This window comes from Erigeron canadensis, chromosome 5, assembly GCF_010389155.1.
Source record: "Erigeron canadensis isolate Cc75 chromosome 5, C_canadensis_v1, whole genome shotgun sequence".
NCBI lineage: Eukaryota > Viridiplantae > Streptophyta > Magnoliopsida > Asterales > Asteraceae > Erigeron > Erigeron canadensis.
The window spans coordinates 37,979,393-38,004,159 of record NC_057765.1 but is presented as its reverse complement, the minus strand read 5'-3'; the positions used below and the strand labels follow the sequence as shown (position 1 = coordinate 38,004,159).

The 24,767-nt window shown below is 33.8% G+C and overlaps 2 protein-coding genes and 1 long non-coding RNA gene across 4 annotated transcripts; 2 read left to right on the top strand and 1 right to left on the bottom strand.

Annotated features, from left to right (window-relative positions):
• Positions 1–3,173: 3,173 nt before the first annotated feature.
• On the top strand, positions 3,174–15,175 carry LOC122600427 (kinesin-like protein KIN-7O). 2 transcript variants are annotated; one of them, XM_043773138.1, is made up of 31 exons: positions 3,174–3,395; positions 4,160–4,249; positions 5,375–5,493; positions 5,567–5,680; positions 7,032–7,113; positions 7,394–7,461; positions 7,538–7,612; positions 7,714–7,859; positions 7,937–8,039; positions 8,247–8,327; positions 8,415–8,483; positions 8,577–8,636; positions 8,714–8,875; positions 9,309–9,365; positions 9,475–9,705; positions 9,786–9,851; positions 9,937–10,092; positions 10,186–10,281; positions 10,455–10,520; positions 10,763–10,903; positions 10,992–11,105; positions 11,544–11,630; positions 11,707–11,910; positions 11,989–12,168; positions 12,263–12,469; positions 12,576–12,665; positions 12,763–12,903; positions 13,027–13,203; positions 13,830–13,910; positions 14,030–14,101; positions 14,810–15,175. In XM_043773138.1, the coding sequence occupies exons 1-31, from the start codon at positions 3,272–3,274 to the stop codon at positions 15,032–15,034; spliced, it is 3,684 nt and encodes a 1,227-aa protein (XP_043629073.1). In that variant the 5' UTR covers positions 3,174–3,271; the 3' UTR covers positions 15,035–15,175. The 2 variants fall into 2 exon arrangements, with proteins under 2 accessions (XP_043629073.1, XP_043629072.1); XM_043773137.1 differs by having other exon boundaries at positions 9,306–9,365.
• Positions 10,846–14,810, bottom strand: LOC122600428. Its single transcript, XR_006324048.1, has 3 exons — positions 14,794–14,810; positions 13,315–13,464; positions 10,846–10,880 (listed from the first exon to the last, which is right to left on the bottom strand). It is a non-coding gene; the product is annotated as an uncharacterized LOC122600428 (long non-coding RNA).
• A 2,293-nt stretch (positions 15,176–17,468) lies between the features above and the next one.
• LOC122599803 (protein HAIKU1-like) lies at positions 17,469–19,266 on the top strand. Its single transcript, XM_043772389.1, has one exon. The coding sequence runs from the start codon at positions 17,781–17,783 to the stop codon at positions 18,900–18,902; it is 1,122 nt and encodes a 373-aa protein (XP_043628324.1). The 5' UTR covers positions 17,469–17,780; the 3' UTR covers positions 18,903–19,266.
• The last annotated feature ends 5,501 nt before the right edge of the window (positions 19,267–24,767 follow it).

Sequence of the window (24,767 nt, the reverse complement as noted above, 5' to 3'; positions counted from 1 at the left end):
GAAAGAATGTCATGTAAGATTTTTTCTTATGTGTCATACTTACATTATTTTCCTACTTTTAAGCATTCTTTTAAAAATTATTCTTTATCCTAATCATCATTAAATCATAATAAATTCCTTCCCCCCAATCCAACATTTTCAGGTGAAAAGAAGAATTCCCACTTGGACTGGTAGTGAGAACCCGATCTCCAGAAGCTAATTGGCAAGGTTCGACTTTACCTTTTAAATGGCCTTCTGTTTTTTGATCAAAAAGTAGTGTTTCCCCGTGTTTTTAGGCCATATAAGTGCGAAACAAGACCTGAATTAGGATGATATTCATAGAGCGGTTATGTGGCAAAATACGGGGATGACTTGTGGCGGCGTAGGCGAAGTTGTGGCGACTCGTGGAGTAGACAGCGAGCTCCGCTTGAACAGAAAGAACCTGGTAAATGAACAAATAGGGGGTCTTTCCGGAAATGTTAAACAAAAGTTTTTCCCAAATTAAAAAGTTAAAAAAAAAAATTAAAACAAATCAGGCTAGACAAGATTACATGTCGGCTAACAAGTCATATTTGTATGTTAATTTAATAAATAAATCTAAATCTTCTTTATATGTATATCATCATTGGCAATGTATGTTGTGTGAAAGCATACATCAACATACATCGCTGATATACAAGGGGTCCTGTCTATAAGTAATATCATTAACCTTACATAAAACAACGCGTTTTGGACGTATTGGCTGTGGATGAAAGGATAACTCCACAGTTAAGTGTGCTCGGGCGGCAGTAATGCCAAATGGGTGACCCTTCTGGGAAGTTTGCCCGAGCAACCAGAAACAGATCTGTGAGCCTGCGGGCAATATTGCCTTGTGGTAAAGCGGGGTGTTACAATAATATATAAGCGTTGCATTGCTATGAAGAGTTGTTGGTTCGATACGATTTATTCGACTAACCATATACTAAAACTAGTTTGCAACTTTGCAACGGTCGTTCACGTCACCATATTTCATCGTAATTGTTTCAATTTTGATTTAGACAGTTCGTTGTAACATCATAATTTTAAAATTTTCCACTGAAGGCCGTTGAAACTCATATGTATACAATCTACGCTAAACACACATTCAACTTTAATATTGTGAACTTAATTTGAGCACTTGTTTTATTTTGACCAGATAGATAATTTTACAAAGTCATGCTTCATCTGTTCATGAACTTGATAAATAACCCTAAACCACTTCGTTTTTGGTCTTTTATGCAACTCTTAAATAAACAATAAGAAGAAAATAACAAACCAGTGCGTCATTCAAGATACAGGGTTCTTTTCTAACCATCGTTTAATCAAGCAGTGCTGAGTACTCGATTTAAATCATCAATGTTCCAATCTATTCTCATCCCATAGTTTCTCACCAATTTTGGTTTGGGAACATAAAAACTGGGCTCCATTAATCCTTTATTTTTAACCCAATCAAAACTCAAACCGTCATGTATTTTCCTTCTATGTCGAGTCTGCCTAGTTTTAGGTGATCCATGAGTCAACCTCATAGATGACTTTCCCCTAAGCACAAAAGCCTGGCTAGATTTGGGTGTTCCATGAAACTGCTTAACAGATGACTTTTTGTTAACTTCTTTACAACATGACCCACAATGAGTTTGATATCGGCTTGCTCGTAAATCTTGTAGTTCGTTATCTAAAAATGTTCTCGGAAGGCCTAAGCACCTCAAACAAATTAGACTCATGACCCTCTTGAAAGACTGCTCGTATAAGGGACGTAAATTTGGAAATTCACATACAAAGGTTCAATCAAGATGAGATGTGTTTTATGATATACACCCAACCTTTTAATACTAATTTTATTTATATCCCAAGTATATGTTGATATATGAGGTAAGAGGAGATGGGTAAATCCGGAAGAATGAAGCCCTGAAACTATACAAATTTCAATTAGATGTTTTTAGAGTTAAAATATTGTCTTTTATTAGATACAACTACAATTGTTGAGAGCCTTAAATTATGGAAATTCATACAATATTCTTAAGCTGTAAAATTTATATTTAATTTTGTTGCATTGACATGTACCAAAGATGTTGTATGTGTATTGAATTTATATCTACCATTCATTTTCTTGTGGCTTTTTATATCTATAAATTTTGATCAATTTGTGGACTAATTCTCAATATTTAGGGTATTGATCATATATTGACTTATAAATGTAAGTTGTAATGTTAACAAATTTGAAATTGGTTAACACGAGTTAAAATGACCATGTCACACATATAATACACATTAAATATTATTGAAATTAATATTGTTCAAGTTCGATAATTAATATGTATGACATAATATATCCATTATAGTGTTAACAATATCCAATTATAATTTGATTTAATTTAATTTAAAGGTTACCTAAGTTTACTTAAGAATATGATTTCGTTGTTAAAGCAATGGTAACGTATGAGATTATCAAGAAGGCTATGTTAAACGTTATTTGATGTCAAACTTTTTCCTTTTTAACATATAACTTCTTTCAAACGGTATATTATAAACCTATACAATTTTTAGAACATCTCCAATAAAGACATGTTTTTGTTGTGATGATCGTATCACGTTATTTTTTTTGACATGAGTGATTTGGAAGGGTATTGACATGACAAAAGTAAAGTGATCGTGGTCACAGTGTGGAGGTATATGCAAGGATATTACATGAGATATTGCGTGGCTTATTGTATTGTCTACTTTTTGAATACGATGGTGGAAGGAAAAATAGTGGGTTTTGTGTAATGTGAGTGTGACTTAATGTACCAATTTTTCAAGTGTGACGGTCTAAGAAGATTATTTATGAAAACATTTACATTTAACTAGTCTGTCAATGTCGCTTATTAATCATATTTCTAGAATTTTTCATTATTTAATTACTACGATTGAAAAGTACCCGCACGTTGCGGCGGTGATGGAAGTGATGACGGGGTGGTGATGTAATTGTGGTGGCGGCGGTTGCGGTGATAGGATGACGGGCTCCACCCTTAGCCGTACGGATTCCGCTCCCAGATTTAAAAATTTATCGAAAATATATCAAATGTCTAATCTAATGAAAAAACATGAAGTTTTAAAAACACTTATATAATTTTTATAATCTGTCCATTTATAATTATGTTTTTAAACTCCACAATACAGCCCTAAATTTTGCCATTGCTACTTTGCTGGTGAGAGAGCAAAAGAGTTGATTCACTTATAAAGGCGCGGGAAAACGGAAAAATTGAAAAAAAAAAAAAATTAAAAAAGAAGAAAGAAAATGGAAAGAATAAACGTGGCGGTGAGAGCACGACCATTATCACCGGAAGATGCTAAAACAAGCCCTTGGCGAATCTCCGGCAACTCCATCATCTTCTCAAATCCACCCACCAAGTTTGATTTTGGTATACCCCTCTTTTTTTTTCACACATTTTAAATTAGGGTTTGTGATTTTTAGTTGAAATTATGTAAATCTGTTAAAACCCAGTTAAAAAGTTTACATTTTTATTTGTTTGTTGGGATGAAAGTGTTTGTTGGATACACAATAGAAAAAACTACAAAGTTTTTTTCACCCTTTTATGCACTAATTACCTTTTTCTGAAGAAGGGTAAAAGATTTGTGATTATAGATGTTCCGTGTTCGATTACAAATATGTATAGATACTTGTCTTTCAAAAATTAAATTAAAAGTAGGAATTAGGTGTTCTGCACTTGTAGGTTGTTGTTAATAAACTGGATTTGTGTTGAGTTGGATATCGTTGACATCGGTATCAACTAAAGTTATCAATTTTGAAATGTACACATGAGTTGAGTTTAGAGTATTTATCTAGCTTTTTGAGCCCGATAAGTCCGTATATGGATTACTCGTGTGTTGTATGTATTAAAGTTATAGGAATGTTTTGATGTATGTTTTTGGTTTCAAAGAAATGCAGTTTAACTATTGGTCGTTAAAGTTATTTGATAAAAGTTGCTGATTTTGTTGAGCATAATTACTAGCTTGTCAATAGGGGTGATGTTTGCTATAAATTTGAGATAAATGTGAACTTAGTTTTTACTAGTTTGAAGGTTATGGCAGTGACACAAAGAATCATAATTCACTTTATTGGTTTTTTAAGGAAGCAAGTACTTGGTATATTTTCTAATTGTTATACTTCATTGATGAACTGTAGACCGAATTTTTGGCGAGGATTGTAGAACTGTTGATGTTTATGAGTCCAGAACGAAAGATATTGTTTCGGCAGCTGTTGGTGGATTTAATGGTATAATTATATTCTTCTTTCACTTTTAGTAAAATAAGTTCTGGTAACCAGCTCTCTTTTTTCGTGTCAAATGGAACTTGATGCATATGCATAAGTACTGCAATCTAATATTTGATGTCAAATGAAATACTTTCTATGTACTAACTTTGGTGGATTTGAAGTAACACCAATAGGTCGCATTATATTTTTAGAACTTGCCATGAAGTTTTTATTAGGCCACTGTGCTAACGAGTATGAAGAGCCACTGTCTTATCTGTCACTATCGTCACTTGTTTGCTTCTATCAATGGCTAATCTGTATGACTATCTAAAATTTTCACTTCAGGGCAAAATGTCTATCTGCAAAAGCGTAGGTAGTACAGCATGCAGATATGTGATTGTAAGAGCTCTCTAGTAAAAGACTAAAAGGAATGATAAATAAGAGGAATATATTCAATATAAACAAACATACCGGGAAAATGTTATTGATAGAATCCACGTATTTCAGAAGTTTTCAAAGAATACTTGCCCATTATAACGTTTTTCAGAGTCAGTTTCCCCAATGACAAAAATGTTATGTAAAACTAAAATGGCAAAAACTCACAATGTTTGAGTAAGAAGTTTTAAGCTTTTCTACATGGGCTGTCTGTGACAATAATTTGTCTTGGAAAAGGATAAATCCTCCTAAACAATCCTCCTAAATATCCTTCTAATTATGTGATCATAACATTTGGTAGAATCAAAGGATGAATTAAGAGAGAAAATGAGTGGATTACACTTGTCATGTTTTAAGGTCTTTAGGATATATCATTTCACATTTGTCTCTCTATACTATGTACACTGTTTCAAATATTGCAAGAGGTTACAGATGGAAGGCCAGTCATCTTGAACGCAATTTCTTATCATGCACTTTATAGTAGGGTGTATGAGATGCAACCATGTTTGTCGTTTATTGTATTTCAAGATTATAAATTTATAATTGAAGTATATTGTCTTATTATAAGTGTTATTTTACTGGCTTTTAATGAGACATAGTTTGGAAGTCTAACTTTTGAGTTTCATCATAATCCCAACCTCTTTATTAAACAGAGCTTAAAAGTATTATTTCTTGGTAATCCTCATATATGGAATTTATTATACTTTTTAGGCACTGTTTTTGCCTATGGGCAAACCAACAGTGGCAAAACGCATACTATGCGTGGGTCTAATGTTGAACCTGGAGTCATCCCTCTAGCAGTGCATGATCTCTTTGACATGATACAACAGGTATTATTACTTATTTGCAACTTACATCATCAGTTATTTGAAATGTAAACATTTCCCTTTTTTTTCCCTAAAGAAAGCAGAACGGGAGTTTCTTTTAAGGATGTCCTACATGGAGATCTATAACGAGGAAATCAATGATTTGTTGGCTCCAGAACACCGAAAGCTTCAAATTCACGAAAGCATCGAGGTACAATCTAAAGCTTTCCATTATCCACAAATTTTTTACAACTTCGTACCTCTTTTAATTAATACCACCAAATTTCAGATACAAAGGTAGTCAGTCCATCTATGGACATTGCCATAGTTCACTAAAAATGCTACAAACAAAAGTTGTAGACATTCAAACTTTTGTCTAGTTTACTAGTAGAAACTATACACTGTCATCATTTTCACACAATTTATGATCCACATCCTTATACTCTATTGTAGCAACTTTCAATAGCATCCTTACAAATCACCTGACCTTTTCTTCTTGTAACTGGACTACCCTCAGGCCGTCGGTTGGACTATTAAAACTAGTTTCCACCCATATATCTCACAACACACTTTTTATTATTATTTTTTTTAGAAATTACAAAATCGACACAAATTTCATACATATATGCAAATTGTCCACTATGGGACTTGAACCCACAACCTATAGGTTAATGCGTCATCACACGTCAAACAACCCACATCACACTTGCTTTTGCAGTTTCAACAAAATCCTAATAGATAGATCAGCGAGTTTCAATCTCAAAAATCCATAATTTCTTACATAATCTTCCATGGGCATGGCTGCCATATGTTTTGTAATAATCTCATGTCTCTTTTTTTTTCTCTACATGATGTAGTAAAATGATGTAGTAAAATACACACTTGCAGCTAATATCAATATTTGTATAGTACTTCAAATTTTATTGTTGCACATTTGATCCGTCATATTCCACGTATCTAAAACCTCTACCAAGTTTTGCTGTATCTTTCAGTTTAACCCAAAATTCCGATAATCACAACAAAAACAAATGAACTTGTGCATCTTATATGGTTTTACAAAAAGGGCACAGACCCCTCAAATATGGAGACCATCTCACCAGCGTTTCTTGTGTTTGTATCCTAATTTTGAATGCCATCCATAGTACAAAATTACAAATGCATGACTTGGTATCATTAGGTGTACCGAAGCTGTTTAGCCCCATATAACTTTTTGGAAATCCTATCTCAACACCTTACATATATCTTGAACTGAAAACTACAGTTTAATGTCCCTTTAATGCTTCTTAAACTGGTGAATATATTCATCCTTGTAGTTGTTCTATCTGATAATTGGGTCTCATACATGGACCTTTAATTGACGAACTTGATGTGTTTGCAACATTACCATCTTACTGATGTGTTTGCAACATTACCATCTTACTGATCACATTTTTCAGAACTTCTCTCCCAAATCAATCATACTTTTCCAACTCCAAGAAATTCTATCATCTATTGGGACATCCGCTATACCCCTTCCCCTTGATATGTTTTGTAGCTTATCCAGTTAGTGTTCCCCCATGCAGCGTGGTATCTTTGTTGCTGGTTTGAGAGAGGAAATAGTTACCAGCCCAAAACAAGTTCTTCAGTTCATGGATTTTGGTGAAGGTAATACTAAATATAATTCACATTTTCTTTACCTACAGTGTTTTTCATCCCATATAACTTCATATAAGTATGAAATCTATTAGTATATCTCATACCTATTGTTAATCATCTTACTTATATCAATTGCATTACAAATTGGGCTAGGGAGTTTTTCTTTTCTTTTGTCAAGACCCTCTATTCTTTTCTTGTAGCCTATTATTGACATCAGGTTCTTCCACTTCTATCTTTGATTTTTTGAGCATCTCATGTGTGTTTGACCTTTTCTTTCTTTAAATTGTAGCTCATCGTCACATTGGGGAGACAAATATGAATTTACACAGTAGTAGATCTCACACCATTTTCCGCATGGTATTGTTACTATTATTCCGATCCTTTTCTATTTGAACTTGTTAATGTCCACGAGGTTAAGTTTCCGCTTGTATAGATTATTGAGAGTAGAGATAAAGTTGAAGATGAATATGCTGAGAGTTCTTGTGATGCTGTTCGTGTATCCATTTTGGTATGATTTATGCAACATTTGATTTTCTTTTTAATGTATATCTATTATATCGTCAATACCTTACTGATGTATTATTACATTTTGTTATCATGTTGGATAAGAACTTGGTAGACCTTGCTGGTTCTGAGCGAGCTGCTAAAACTGGTGCAGAAGGTGTTCGTTTGAAAGAGGGTTCTCACATCAACAAAAGCTTGATGACGCTTGGAACTGTTATTAAAAAGCTTAGTGAAGGTGCTGAGAGCCAGGGGTAAGTTCAGATGCCTTTGAGTATATTCTTGAGATTCTCAACCCATTCTTATAAAGTCTATATATTGTTCAATGCAGGGGTCATGTCCCGTATCGAGACAGTAAACTTACACGCATCTTGCAGCCTGCGCTGGGTGGGAATGCAAATACGGCCATCATATGCAACATTACCTTGGCACAGGTGGACTTAGATTTTAGTACAATTCCTTTCTTTGTATGTATCATTGTCATATAAATAGAATCATTACTAAATCTGACTACAAGGATATTCTTATAAATTTAATTAAGACTCACAAACATTAGATGAGTTGTATTTATGTGTTCCTTGAGTTAATTTATTCTCTTCTTCATATTGAGCACCTAATATTCGTCTTTTATTTGATGGCAGTTTCATGCTGATGAGACTAAAAGCAGTCTTCAGTTTGCAAGTAGAGCTTTACGTGTGACAAACTGTGTTCATGTGAATGAGGTTTGCCCTTAACATAATAGCTTTATCATTGTTTTATCTACGTCGCTTTTTTTTTAAATATATTCTTTATTTCTTGTCATTTGTCAGATTTTGACGGATGCTGCTTTATTAAAACGTCAAAAAAAGGAAATTGAGGAGCTGCGGGCAAAGTTGCAAGTTAGTTATTCATGTTTAATGAATTGTTAATTTTACACTGAATTGTAATTCTCCATAGGTGTTGGTATAACTGATGTGTGTACTATCTTCCAGGGTTCTCATTCAGATCACTTGGGGGAGGAGATTTTCAACTTGAGGAATACATTGTTGCAGGTGGAGAAAACTTAGCTAAATGATTGCCATGTGAGTGACATTTTGTACAAATTGTTAATTGCATTACCTTTATGTAGAGTGAATTGGAAAGGGAGCGAATAGCTTTGGAGCTTGAAGAGGAAAAGAAAGCTCAAGCTGAACGAGATAAAATGTTACTTCAGCAAGAGAAGAAGATACAAAACTTAAGTTCTATGGTTTTATGCTCCAATAGAGACGAGATTCATGATCACCGCCAAAAGGTTTGATTCTATGAATTATATTTCTTTTCTTATAACCTTAATATGTCTGTAGATTACATATTTTTATCTAAAACATAATGAAACAGCTAATTAAGTGTTGCAATTCGAAGTGATTACAAAATCTACGATAAAATTGTTGCTTGACTTTCTTTTAGTGGTTAAATGCATTATATTCGCTAGGGTAGCTATGAAATGCTTGATACTATGTATGCTTTAACCTGCTTCTTTTGGTGTGCTAATATAGAGGATTACAACATTCTTTGGTATTATGTTCGGTATGATTATTATGAATGCTAGATGCTATGTATGCTCTAACTTGTTCTTTGTTGCTTAAATATGCTCTACCTGTTTTCTTTATCATTCTTATTACTTTACACAAACTAACTTATCTTGTCCTTTTGAACCTCTTCGTTCCAAATTTTGCCCAAAGAAGGAAAAGCGGCGTGATACTTGGTGTCCTGGGAAACTTACAAAGAAAATGACAAATGAGGTATCAATGTATTCTACCATTTGTGTCATTTCAAATGTATGTCATGCTATGTAACATTCTAAATGTCCAATTCTCCTACTTGATATAACGTTTTTCCACGGGTTTCCAGCGAGCTTCCGTTATCCCAGGACAAGAGTGTGCAGTGAAATCAACTGATCGTGAAAGAGGACCACTCCTACCTTTTGAGGAACTAGTGAATGATAAAACCTTAAATGCATGCAAGCAGGAGAGGTACCATAATAATGTGGCTTCGTGTGATTTTGGCCTTCCAAATCCACGCTCGTTGATGCATGTTACAAGCAGGAAAAAGGCATCAGTCAAGAGAAGGAGCTTACCTATGGTTAGTTTTATGTTTGATACATTATTCACGCACACCGAAGAAAGCTTTAGTGGGAATGCATGTAATATGTTTGCTTTCAGGAAAATGCTGAACTGACTGAAATGCGAGAGGAATATGAGAAATTGCTTTCACAATTTGAATCTCAGGTTATTTTACTTACTTTCTGCTTATTTATTACTACAATTTTAGTATACTTTTGTCTTATATTTTTATAATATCTTGTTGTTGAAGAGAACAATGAGCGAAATACAAATTGACTACTTAAAAAGAAGACTAGCGGAGGCAAACTACAAACCTGATAGTGATGAAAAAGCTGTTCAATTTAGCACTATTAAAAGTTCAAATGAAACGGAGGAAAATCTCATTATCATGCAACTTCAAGAAAAGGTTTAGTCCTATGATCTTACTTCTTAACTTCCTTTTTTTTAGGATCAGTTTTAATCTTAATGTGTTATGAATCTCTGTCATGTTGTAATGCAGCTCTCAATGTTGGAGATGGAGAGATTGTCAAGCTTGCAGAAATTCGAGTCTGCTGCTGAATTAGAAAAACAGAATTCCACTAAAAGTTATGAAGAGGTTTGACTTTATTTGATTTCTGTTTCTTCTTTTTGAAACTTATTTGGTTTGTTTTTCCATATTTCTGTGACCCATGGTTATAAAATTATGATGTGTTTCCAAAACGAAGATGTTTTTTTCTTATGTTTTTTTCCGTTGTTGCTCTAATTTGTTCATTGTATTGTATAATACAGTTACACATGAAGTTCTTGGCTGCACAGGAGGAAGCGAGTTTTGCTCGTCAACAACTTTCCTTTATGGTATCGACCATAATTGACGTGTGCATTTACCTATTACATAATAATGGTTGTGATGCTCTAAATTATCACTTTAACTAGTATAACTAGAGAGGGTATGAAGTAAATATTAAGCTAATGAACTGAACCAAACACTGTTGGAACTTATCTAATAGAGAAGAGAAATAGCACATTAGAGTTCCTGAATATCGACTTTACAATTATTCTTAGCTGATGAGATTAACATGGTGCCCGGTTCTTTGTAGAATGAGAACGGTGAGGTCTTAATGAAGTTATGTGCAGACATCCAAGAAATAACTTTTGATGTTCAGCGTTTAAAAACTGTTGTTGAGTCAATGATGGATGAGCATCAGCAAAGTTGTTCTGCATTATCAGACCTTATTGTTGTAAGTAATTCCAAGCCATTAATGCTCAAGTTTATTAGCTGGTAAGTAGTGGTATTATGAGTTATTACAGCTTTTCTAACTTTTGCAGGATATCAAGTCTATCTATTCCCATGATTTTATTCAAATAAAAACATTACTTGGTGGTTATGAAAAAATTCATTCTTCCATGAAAGCCAAAGTAGATGAATTTGAACATGAAAAGGTATGATCCATTTTGCTTATGTTCATTAAGAGGTGGCAGTTTCAAACATTTACTTACAATTTACAAATGGTTCGATTCAGGTTCTGTTTTATCCCGACAGGTTTAACATGCAAAACACTACCTTATGGGAAACAGGTCAAACTCGTCAAAGTAAACTAAGAGTCACCCAAAGTGTATTTTCAGTTCATAAAACCTCTTTAGTCATATTAAAAAAAAAATAATTATCGAGTCTTATTAAGTTATTATTTGCTAATCATCATTAACACACTGATTTACATAAAATATATCAGAGTTTTTGGACAAAAGGTTTCTGGGTCAACTCACTGTGTTTTGAAATGTACCAGAAAATCACCCGTTACCTAACCTGGGACATCCGCCATCTCTACGTATATCCATGTTTTAATCATATTCAGATTTTTGAGAATTGTGTGGTTGTAGCTTATAATGCAAAATAAATCCGAGGACCTTCAGAAGAGGGTAGACGAAGCATGTTTAAATGATGAAAATTCAGCACGGACTTTATCAGTACGTCATCATTTTTACAAGTGACTACCTGTAAGTTTATGCAGGGAATACTCTTCTAAAATGTTTATGTATTCAGGAACTTTCTGAAAGTCATGAAATGGAAATAGCCGAGTTTATTTCTCGTATCAAAACACTTGAAGTTGAAGTATCATCTTTAGCATCTTCTACCTTGGCTAGGGAGAATGGAAGTATGAGAAAAGACCTTGAGAAAACAAAAGCAAAACTCAAAGAAACAGAGTTTAAGTTAAGGAATACTATTCAAGAGAAAACAAAATTAGAGGTGCTATCTCTTTTCTTGATAACTAATGGGATGATAAAACAAAAGCTCTTTAGATTAAGTTTTGCATTATATATATAGGGTGAAAAAGCATCCGTGGAGAGAGAAATAAAACGCTTACACAATCAGAAAGCTATACTTGAACGTGATAGGAGCAAACGTGAGTCATTTGCTGATAGAAGGCGAGATTCAGTTATGGATAGAAGTTCAAATATATATGACCCAAGAAAAGTCAAAGGACTCAGTGCTACCGTTGATCAGGTGATATGAATTTGATTTTAGTTAGAAACCAACAAATTTTCAAGAAGTGGTTTTGTTTCGTTGTCTTCTAATATGTTACCTCTTTACTTTTTAGGAAGAGTACAGAAAACTTGAAGTACTTGCATTTGAAATGGAGGCTACTATTGGTTCTTTAGAAGAAAAAAATGCAATCATTAATGATGAAAAAGAACAGGCCGTATCAAGATCTGAAAGTCTAGAGTTAGAAGTACAAGAGTTGTCTGATAAGTTAAACTTCTCAGACTCAGAATTGAAGAGTCTAGTGGAACTGGTTTCAAGTCTTGTAAGTACTGCTGAACGTTTAATACTTGCTGATGTGTATATATATATATACACACACACTTTTGCATTTTTTCTCTATTAATATAATGCTTCTATTATTATCTCAGAGGGCCAAGTTGGAAGAAGTTGCACAGCATAATCAGAGCTCAGATAGCTTAATTAGTAGGTTGGAGGCGGAAAAGGAAGAAATGGCTATGGTATTGAGTTAAAAAATGCATTTATGTTATTATTTGCCGGCTTTAAATTGAATTTCTCTTTTATCTGATTCATTGGGTCATATGCTGTAACATGCAGCAACTTACTAATGCTATTATGGACATTGAGGAAGAAAGGGCTTTATGGTCCACCAAAGAAAAAGATTCTATTGAAGCCATGGAAAGAAAATTGAAGGTCTATAGTGATGAGATTGCTTTGTTAACAGATTCAATGTCAAAGGTAAGGCTAAGTTTTTCTATGCTCTCAAGATCTGATGCTTTCACACACGCGCACACATGTTCTATGCCTTGGAATCGTTTTTTGAGTTTCATATAATTAATTATGTGTGTATACTGCATTTAGCTGAGGAATGAACTAGGGAAGTGCACAGAAGAATGTCAGGTCGTCAGTAAAAAACTTAGTTATGCCGAGGAGCAAATGGAAGTGGAGAAGGCTTGCAATACCGAGAAATCACTTGAAGTCGAGCGATTAAAGAATGATATCAGATTGCTTGATGATCAGAAAAGAAAATGCGAAGATGTGAGTTTCTTACTTCTCATTTAACCATGTTAAATTACAAAATTAGTGTTAAAAGCAATACCTTCGTTTAATGGTCAATAAAGTACTCATATTAAGAAACTACACTTAAACCTGGATTTCATCCATATGCAATGAATGTTGACCAGGCGTGTTGACCTTGGCGACCAAGTCATCTCTGTCCTTGTTAGTTCTATCCAAATCCATCCGAAGCTAATCAACTTCTTCACATTTTTGTCGATGATCTTTTTTTAACTTCAAAGCCTGAAAAATTGTTAGTATTTCATGTAAGACTGGATAAAATGAAATACTAATAAGTTTTTAGGCTTTGAAGTTAACAATAGAAACCCTTTCTTTGGATCATCGACAAAAATGTGAAGAAGTTAATAAGCTTCGGATGGATTTGGATAGAGCTAATAAGGACAGAGATGACTTGGTCGCCAAGGTCAACATGCCTGGTCGTCATTCATTGCATATGGATGAAATCCAGGTTTAAGTCAACATGCCTGGTCATCATTCATTGCATATGGATGAAATCCCGGTTTAAGTGTAGTTTCTTAATATGAGTACTTTATTGACCATTAAATGAAATTGCGTTTAACACTAATTTTGTAATTTAACATTTACAGAAATTGCGTGATCAGCTTCTTGATGTTGCAAAGAACAGAGATGAGGTAATGGCTCAGGCGGAGGAACTACAGAATCACAAGGTAGAAAAGCAGTTGTTTATTAAAAAATGTCATGACAAAGTAAAAGAATAGGGCTTGATTGTGAATATCAAAGAGTTCTGTTCATGACATCTAAATATGTTGGCTCTATCTTTTATTAGCTCTTAGCTGCGGAAGCTAAAATAAAGGAGTTGACATCGAAGCTATCTAGTCTAGAAGTCATGAGGCACAAGGTAAGTTCCTTTTCCCCCCAAATCTGAGAGTGCAAGTATCAGAAGTACCTAAATGGTCTGACTGTGACGGGTTATGTAACATGTCAAAACAGGTAATTCCTTTGTACTGGTAAGGTCAATTTAGGCTGACTTGAAACAAATTTTTCTAATAAACTAGTTTCATTATTACTATAACAATTAGTGTGTCTATTATGACCATCGACCACAGTTATATTATACATATAATGTTTTTTATTATGATGATTTAGGATATTTTAAGCATTAAAATTACGTGTTTGGAGACTTTCAGCCCATTTGACAATCTAATTAATTTTGTTCACTTTATCCACTTTTTTTTTGAAAGGCAGAAGAACTGGCAACACCCCTTGAAATTGGTGTTCCCACACTGATTTAAAATCCTGATAATGTCCTAAAATGTTGGCTCTTCCATGTCTTGGATGGGTATACCATTACAAAGGCCCCCTTGACCCATCATAAGTTTAATCCACAATTCCAGATTGACTCGTGTATAAGTAAACGAGTTAAAATTGCCCAGTCTAGCAAATATCTTAAAATCTTGCTAACCAGGAAATGAATATGATACCAGTCTATATTTTCCAAACATCATTCTAAATGTCTAGTCTTTGTCAGTTTTTGCTCAAGAAACTTGGATTCCTTAATCATATATGATATGTCAATAAATGATTTGTGACCTTTTTCTCCAAACAGGATGGCGCAAGGAACAACATAGAGACAACCAAATTGAGGATGCGGTTTGATGGAGTGCAAACAAAGTTGGATAGCATTCGACTGAGATACCAAGAAGAAATGCAGGTGAAAGATTACATGCATAAGCAATTTGAAGATGCTACAAAGAAGTTGAAGAATCAACTTGTCTCCCTTGGACATGAAAACTTGAACCTCAAGAAGGAAGTTGCTCTCCTAAAGGGATGATCATTCATTAGGACGACTTGTTTCTTTATATACATGTACATATTTTTTTGTAAATTGCTATTGTTATTATTTTGGTGTTTATTTGATCATATTTGGAGGTAGAAGTTTGCAAGATAATGATCCAAAATCATTGCTTTTCAACATTCGGTGCAAACAGTGCTTTGAATGTAGAGCTTTATGTCTTGTAAACCACTATATAAGATTAGGTTGATCTAATATATATATTTATTAAATAACATAGGGATGATATTCAGTTAGGTTGATTTTGGATAATGCAAGTCATGAAATGTGAGGAAATGGTTCTGAAAGGATATGCAGAACTTTTTGCATTACAGTGAATTTTATATAGCTTTTTTTCCTCACCAAGTATAGGATAGTAAAATCATGATGTGATTACTTGATATAAAATTTGATGGACCAAAAAATGTAATTTTCTCTTATACATATAAGATGGAGTTACTTGATATTAGATCATCTATAAAATCGTTTTCGATTTGTTAGTCATAACTCATAAGATGGAGTTTCATGTTAAGGCTGCCTCTATGATCCATCAACCATATTAGGAAATTCGCTATGGTCTATTTATGTCATTAACGTGGTGGAGGGTTGCTAGGTTTGATGTGGTGTGTATGAAAGATAATTTTTTAAAGGTGCATTATGTAAGGTTTTATTGTTATGGTAATCGTTACGGCGAACTTGTAACACCCGTCGTTTAAAAATATGAATTTCTAAAAAATTTCGTCTAACGGCGTTACAGAAAGTGGAAGTATACTTTAAAAGACCAAACCAACAAAATTTGTTTGGTTCATTTATTAATTGGTGTTACTAGCTATATCATCAAAACAAGTTCAAATGGAAACTCATTGGTTGCCCCACATTAAACAACCGACAACATAGCAAATGCAAATCATAAATGTCGAACCATAAAGCAATTGACTAATGCGAACAACCTCTATGGGTAAACTACAGCCAACTTCAAGATCATCTACCCATGCCTCACATCTTCTCACATTTACTTGCTCACTAATGTTGGACCTGGGGGCACAACACGTTTAAAAGAGCAAGTGTTAGCTAATAAATTATTAGCTAAGTAAGATAACACATCATTAAAAAAAACATTATATATATATATATAGTGAAGTGTTGATGTAACTCTTGCATAATTTAATAGATATCATGATTACACTTCTATCAAAAATTTTCTTACAATCAATTTAACCTCGCATAGAGATATAATTATGAACTAGTAAGTTTTGGGCCCTGCGCTACTAGTCTTACTATCGTGTTGAAACGATTGTGTTATTTTTTTTTAACAGGAAACGATTATGTTATTATAATGTATTGCGTTGAACTTCCAATCGCCTAATTAACAATCATTTTATCATGGATAAGTTTGTTTAAATGTGAGAAACCAAAAAGTAGCCTGTAGTTTTATACCCGAACGGGATATGATGTGGTTAAATCCGAATAGTGGTATAAAAAAAAAATAAAAGTTTTCAATATAATTATATGAAAATACAGAAGGAAAAAAATATACAAGAAATTAAGAACTAACCCGTAGTAGAAAAATCAAACGGGATGTACAAGATGTGAAATTGATAAATAGTAACTCCTTACGCAAGTGGGTTTAAAATATCATAGTTGTTGATGTTTGCAAAAAAAAGTTTTATATCATATCGTTGTAGATTATATCATTCTTCAATATAAAAGTTATATCATGTTCTCATAAATCAAACTAAGTTATTTTCATTTTTCATATGTCAACATAGTCATGTTTTGTGACAATATTAGTCAAACAAAACACCAATTTCCTTTACATAACCATCTACAATCGAACCGACTCCACACTTGTTCCTATTTTTTGTCTCATTCTTACAACTCATTACACACTATTTACCAAATACGGTGTCACACAGATAAAGATTTACAAAACAAAAAAACAAAAGTGTCACAACTCAACAACTTGGCCAATAGACATCACTCCCTTAACCCAATCCAACCTTTTTCATATTCCATGGTTACTTTTATGATAATTAATTATTTTATTAAATATTTTTAAATTCTTTAATTACAATTCTATTCTTATCAACTAACAATCCATTGACCCAAATAAAATCCCAAATCATACGCTCTCAAAATTTCTAGGGCTTCATTTTCTCTCTCAAGAAAAAATCTTTCTTTTTTTATTTTAATTTCAAAATTTCAACCTGAAATCATTGTTTTCAGACCAAAGAAACATTCAAACCTTACACAATTACTATTTTATTTTTAGTAAGTCAAGTCTGTGTACTGTCATCATCTTAAATTCCTTTCACTTTAAAGCAACTAGAGTGAAATTGCTTGTAGAAACCCTAAACTAATTAATTGAATTTTTAGGGTTTTTTGTTCTTAATCAGCAATTGGATCGTCGATTTTGATCCACAGGTGTGTTAATTACTTTAATTTATTGATTTTAGTTTAATTTGTCGATTAATTTTCTAGGCTTTGATATATGCTTTTTTATAGTAATTGGGTTTACTTTTGGTGAAAAAATTTGGGGGTTGTATGTGGGTGTTGATGAATTTTAATCTTTAGGATTTTGGGTGTGATAATTTGTCAAAAAGTTCAGAACTTTGGGCTTTTTTTGTTAGTTGAAATCAATTTTCTTAAAAAATTTGGGGTTATATTTGTGGGGTGTGATGAATTGAGGATTTTAGGGTTTTGGCGTTGATAATTTGTGAAAAAGTTTGGAGCTTTTGGCGTAAAGATGGATAATTCTGATTATTCGAGAAACAGGGGAAATGAGTATCTGGGTGTGAACAAGATTGGGAAAAATATTAGGAAAAGTCCTTTACATCAACCGAGTTTCGCAAATCCTGCTAGGCAACAACCTCAACCACAGGTGTATAATATTAATAAGAATGATTTTCAAAGTATTGTTCAACAACTTACGGGGTCGCCTTCGCGCCAATCACAAGAGCCACTTCCTAGACCTCCTTTGAATTCGCCTAAACAAGCAAATATGCGGTTGCAACGAATTAGGCCTTCACCATTGACACCGTTGAATGTGGGCAGACCCCGAATGCCTATGCATCATCTACCGGCGCAGGAACAAATGCTGCCTCATCGTCCGCCCAATGGTACAGCCCCTGGTGGGGTTCCGTACAATGGTAGTAATCTTGGTAGGCCTCCGCATCATGGGCAGCAACGGCCACCACCGCCTATGGCACCACCACCCATGAATGCTGGTGATCATGCAGGGTGGTCGAATACTGCCGAGTCTCCTATTTCTCAATATATGAGATACCTTCAGCACTCGATCATTGATTCAGCACAAGGACATCCACAAGGTCATCAACAAGGTCATCCCCAAGCTCGTCCGCAAGGTCATCCGCAATTCCGTCCCCAAGCTCATCCTCAGTACCAGCAAAACCCGCAAGGTCAAATGCAAGGTCAGCAGCAACAGCAGTCATCTGGATTGATGCCTTACCCACTTCCGTCACCTCGGATGAATGGAGCCCCTCCTCTTCCGTCACCTCGGATGAATGGGCCCCCGCCTCTTCCGTCACCTCGGATGAATGGTGGCCCGCCTCTTCCACCTCTTCCGTCACCAAGAACGAACGGCCCACCACCACCTTTACCATCACCAACGTCTCAATATCTTCTGCCATCGCCATCTGGTTACTTAAATTTGTCATCTCCTCGATCACCATACCCGTTACTTTCCCCAGGATTTCAGCATCCCCCACCATTAACGCCCAATTTTTCATTTTCACCGATGACTCAATCTGGAGCCTTTGGTCCAGGACCTCAACCTCCACCTTCTCCTGGAATGGGCTTTCCATCTCCAAGTTTTTTCTCTATGTTAAGTCCAAGATGGAGGGAATAGATGGATTACAGCAGCAGGATGCTAACTTTGTTTGAATTCATTGTTGCAGCACCTTAACGTAAGTTACATTGGTTGTAAAATAGTCTCTTGGAATCTTTTGATGTTTTACTGTTTTTCATTTCTGTTTATAGACTTCAAATGCTTGTTTAGAATATATAGTTGCTAATAGTGATCATCTGTTTATTTCTTGAACATGTATTACGTTAGGTGTTTAGAATATATGTAGATGCTTGACCAGGAAATGTGGTTTTAAGTCATCAACCTTTAGTTCGGTAATGTAGGTTGTATTCTTAAAGATTCATCTTTGCTTTTAAAAGCATCACATGTATTCAAATTTTAGCTCATAGACTATCTTTTCAGGCTACAGACTTATTGCAAGATATATTTATGGTTATCAGATGTGTTTGCTTAACGTGATAATATTTGTTCTTTGGGTAAAGGATACTCTGGCCAGATTTACTTAATATTTGATTTTGATATATAATAATTGAATTGTTTTTAGTCCTTTACTAGTTGATCTTGGATTTTGTGTTTTAGTAAGATATTGAAGAGCCCTTAAACTTAGGGGTTATCAGTTATGTGGAATAGTTTCATTTGTTGTGTAGAAACTGTTCTGCTTACATGGGATAAGTTGCTTCACGATGTGCCTCAGCTCTCAGAAATTGGATTTTATGCTTTGTTCACTTTTTTATCTAAAATTTTTGTGTGTTGGTTTCTGTTTTTAAGCCTTCATGGGGCCGTAATATGATTAAGGGTTGCTAGTTTGTATATTGTGCTTAAGAGCCCCAAGCTTCCAGCTCATGTCTAGTTAAATTTCATAGTTTAACGGACCTAACATTATTGAGGTGACAAAATGGACGGGTTGAGCAACAAGTCACTTTTAAGTGCAAATCAAATCGATGGGGTTGACCTGTCAACACCTTCTTGTTCATTATAAAAACTAGATTATCAAGATAAACATTAATTTTTTAATTAAACAAATTCGGAGGCTGAAAACAATTGAAGACACTTTTGTCAGTTTTTGAACCTAGACCTGTACCCAATTTTCCCATTTCTTTTGCAAGTAGTCCGTTCCCTTCTGTATTACCAGATATTTACAGAATGTAACCAGAATCAACCTGATGCCTTTAATGGGTTGAAATTGGCATCTCTATATATTGCATTGTCCGCCAAAACTTAGTATTTCATGGTTTCTTTGTTGGGGTTTCATACGATAAAAATTGGTTCCTTGATGAAATGTGCATGCATTTGAGATCGAGTACATTATATAATCATTTATGCGCTTCTCTTTGTTGGTTTGAGTGTTTGCTTCTCTTTGTTGGTTTGAGTGTTTGAGGGGGATAATCATTTCAAAAGAGTTCTATTTTTACATCATGTACATTTTAACTGTACATATCCTATTTCTACCAGATCCTGAATCCATGGCATTCTTTTGGCTATTGTATCTGCTGTTGAGACATGCAGGGATGTATCAAATATTTTGAATCTTTATTGTGCCCCCAAGTCCCATCTAATGTTGTTGAATTGATCTGTCTCGAGATATTGATATTTTTTTGGTCGCATGTCATATTCTGGTACCTACTAAGATGTATGTTTTCCTGTTATATGTTAATTCTATGGTCCAATATCCATTTTTTTTGACAAGTGAATTTTACCTCAGACGCGTATGATGTGTGCTAATTGCACAACGAAAGGGTCCCGCACTAAGCGGATTTTAAATAGCCTTTCTCGCCATACCACCTCCTTAATTGAAAAATACCGTCGAGGAGAACCTATCAAGGCTTGAACTCGAGACCTTGGAGCAAACTTCCTCGGGGCTTTGCATAGCAGGTTTAGTGAATTCTATGGTCTAGTATCTATCTAATGAATAGTATTTAGTATATGACATTTATATGATGACCGGTGAAAAGTGACTAAACTTATAGAGCATGAATTGCTATATCTGCTTCCACGGGTAAATGTCTCATGCTCAATTGCTCATGATACATCACGTTGGCTGGACTATATTTATATATGCATTATATGAGTATTACTTTATTTGCTGTTGGTTGTATTGTAGTTGTTCATGCACTGCAAACAAGAAATTTACCGTATTCTCTGTTCTCAAAGTGCATAACAATAATCGTAACTATCCACCAAGATACAACATAAAGAGTGATCTTATAATGGCATGAACATGGTCAGTGTTTATTTGACCGTCTTTATTTGACCTGGTCTTTGAGTTTGTTGCACAAATTTGAATTTAAAATGTTCACACTAGGTAAGTTTACAACCATTTTGGAGAATAGCAAAATGACACTTTAATTTTTGGTGAACACCGAATGACCAAGTCATAACGAGATTAAAAACAAATGCTTCCTTGGCTGTGGAACATTTGAAAAACGAAATCAAAATCTTGATTAGAACAGGTTTTGTCCAGGTCAACAGTTCAATTTCCAACTGGTCTTACAATCCTAGAAAAATTTGTACAAATGGGTATTATTTTGATGCTTGTGGTGTTTTTAGTGTTTTTGTCAAAGAAAATTTGTAAAAGTAGAAAGCCCGGTGTTTCAAACGCCGGACTTGCATATTTATTGGAAAGAGAGGCGTTTCAGACGTCAGACTTGTGTATTTTTAGGAAAGGGAGACATTCTAAACGCCGGGCTTGTATATTTGTATATATAGTCTTTAGACGGGGACTATTGTTGTTTTACTTTAATATGCAAGTCCGGCGTTTAGAATGCCTCCCTTTCCTACAAATACACAAGTCCGGCGTTTGAAACGCCTCTTTTTCTAGTAAATATGCAAGTCCGGCGTTTGAAAAGCCGGACTTCCTACTTTTACAAATTTCTTGTCAGAAACACTAAAAACACCACAAGCCTCAAAATAATACCCATTCATACAAATTTTTCTACAATCCTATGACAGAACTCTAGTTCAAAACATGGGATTGCACTATTGTTTCCGTGCTTCCAGCTAACTACATTCCAGGATTTACTTAACCAGTTTCTCCAAGCAAGTCACAGTTCATCAATTTATACAACTAGAACAATACTCGTGGGTTATACTTAATAAATATATTATATAATTCACATGACATATTTTTTACTTCTGATATAAATTAAATAAAAAAAGTATTGTTACTTAAAAATTGATTGTAAATAGTCATGTTCGTGCGACTATACTAATAGATTTGGTGTATATAACAATACCATTTATACCAAAAGAATATGTATACATTCCATGCTTAGAAGTAGCAACCTCCTATGGAATATGAAATATCGTATTAGGAAGTTGTTTGTATTTTTTTTTTTTTTAATAATAGTTAATTGTTGGGTCGAAAATCGACCAAATATAATTTATTCAGATATAGTTGAAGTTCAGGGAAACACTTGTACATAATTAATAAAAAAAATACTTTTTTTTTTTGCAATAATGTCATAGTTTAGTATTAATAAAAAACGCAAGCAGCAAACAGTTATGAATAACTTTGTTATTGATATTGATAACCCATAATATTGTAAAGCAGAAAAAGTAAATTAGCACTTGTTACAATTTCACTATTATAAGCTTACAAAGAGAATTAAAAGCTAAACATTGTTAGAAGGAAAGAAAAAAGATTTTGGATCAAAATAAATCTTCATTACTTTCAAAGGTAAGAGATTTCAACTTGGAGAACAATTCATTCAAAAATTTCAGCAATTATATATATAACATAGAATTATAGTATAAATAAGGATCAATTGTATTCATTCAAGAATATCACAATTAATAACAAATTTTTCACAATGTAGTCCTTTATTTCTCTCTCATATCAAAGGCTGTATATATCATCTACGATAATATACATTCCATAATAAGTAAACCAAACTTATAATACCCGGCCAATTCATTAATTATTATAAGAAATATAAACTTTGTTTGTAAACAATCATAAAAATTTATGACATGCACCAGAGAATATGACATGCGATCGACCAAAAAGATCTCAAAATCACACGAGACAGATCAAAATTCATCAAGAAAATTATGCTTGGAAACAATCATAAAAATCTAACACATAATAAATTAACCAATTATAAGAACAATCTGTCCAATTACAACGTATAATTGGTTTCTAAACGAAAGTAGTAAAACTACCAATAAACGAAGGAAGTAAAATTAATCAAACATCAAAGGAGTTAAAAAAAACTTGGATCAAAAGATTTCCAATTAATTAAACGGGCACTAGCTTCATCAATTCTTCTGATCATTATGTCTTCCTTCCGAGGCTTTCAAGCTTGCTACAGAAAGGAGTCGGGAAATCAGGGCGCCGTATGACCTTGGAGAGCTCATCCTTACAATACGCTTGGATGATTTCCACGTAATCCGTTATGATGGTATTCTCAATGGCATCCCTTGCAAGAGTCCCTGGAGGATACTTGTGGTTAAACTTGTCTGATGAATTCACATAGAACTCGATTCCATATTCCTTGGTCATCAAGGTACATTGATAATGATTGGATTTTTCTAAGGAATAAGGCTGTTGTGCACCGTCATCACATGTCGTAACATAATAGCACATGAACATGATGAGAGTAAGCGGGATAATTAGAAGCAGGCCAAATACAAGGTCTTCATTATCCGATATATATTTGCCAAATCTTTCTATTCGCGTGGATCCAGATTCTTCCTCCCTCTCTTTGATTAATGCTGCTGCAGGTGCTGCTTTATCAGCAGATGGGGGTATCAACACAACTGTATCATCATCCATGATCACAAAAAACAAAACGAAAATCTTGATTTTCGATAGAGAAACAAAAACCCAAGCCAGAGGGGACTTGATCGATGGAACTTACGTACGTATTAATTAATTGGGGTTTAAATTTGATGAGCGATTTTTGAATGGTAAAACAATTAATTTCGTTGTTTGGCATTCGATGTCTATATATAAGGGGCTGGCGGGCATGATAAATCAATCCCTCAAGTTAAACCTAATCCTAATCCACTTCAAACTCGCTAAAACAATAACCGTTTAGGACTTTGACTCATATTGGAAACAATTTCCTATCAAACCAATCTACTAAAAATATATATATATATATATATATATATATTAATATATAATAATAATAATAACGACATGACATAATATTTAAATGACTAGAGCCCATATTAACATGTATATTAATTCTAATTCCATACAAAAAATTAACCTCTCGATTTTATTTATTAATTAGTGCTAATTTTATTAGGAAACTATTTTGTTAAATTACAATATAAAAACCATGAAGATTGTTGCCTAATAAAGCCATAATTATTGATCTTTTGATTTTGGCCACAATCTTCAAGTATGCTTAACTATAGTGACTTTTTTGACTTTTTCATTTTATCACATAACTTCTTAAATTCTATTTTTACCACAAAAGTTTCATCTTTTTAAATTTTACCTTCAAATATAGTAGCTTTTTTTTGACCTTTTTAATCTTACCACATAAGTTTTCAACTTTCTAATTCAACCACAAACTTTCATTTTCTTTAACTTTTGTTTTTTTAACTCGCAGTCTTATCCCTACTTAAGGTAGAGAGACTTATATCTACAATAGACTAAAACATCCACTCTTGTAAGGCATTATGATCAACCTTTTAACCTCTGTCTCCAGATAAAAGGGTGTTAACATGTCAAGACCCGCAACAAACTTTTTATTTCTACCACATAGGTTTTTTAATTTTTACATCTATCACAAAACTTTCATGTTTTTTAAAATTTTGCTCTTAAATATGGCAAACTTTTTTTGCCTTTTTAGTCTTACCGCAAAACTTTTTCAAATTTTTACTTTAGGCACAAACTTTTATCTTCTTTAACTTTTGCCCTTTAAGTCGTAGTCTTATCCTTACCTAAGGTAA

Excerpts from the sequence above, each read along its gene's own strand:
- LOC122600427 (XM_043773137.1), top strand. The coding sequence starts at position 3,272 with ATGGAAAGAATAAACGTGGCGGTGAGAGCACGACCATTATCACCGGAA. Across the intron at positions 7,114-7,393 it reads GTTCATGGATTTTGGTGAAG|CTCATCGTCACATTGGGGAG; the intron begins GTAATACTAAAT and ends TTTAAATTGTAG. Across the intron at positions 11,106-11,543 it reads ATGAATTTGAACATGAAAAG|CTTATAATGCAAAATAAATC; the intron begins GTATGATCCATT and ends GTGTGGTTGTAG.
- LOC122599803 (XM_043772389.1), top strand. The coding sequence starts at position 17,781 with ATGGATAATTCTGATTATTCGAGAAACAGGGGAAATGAGTATCTGGGT.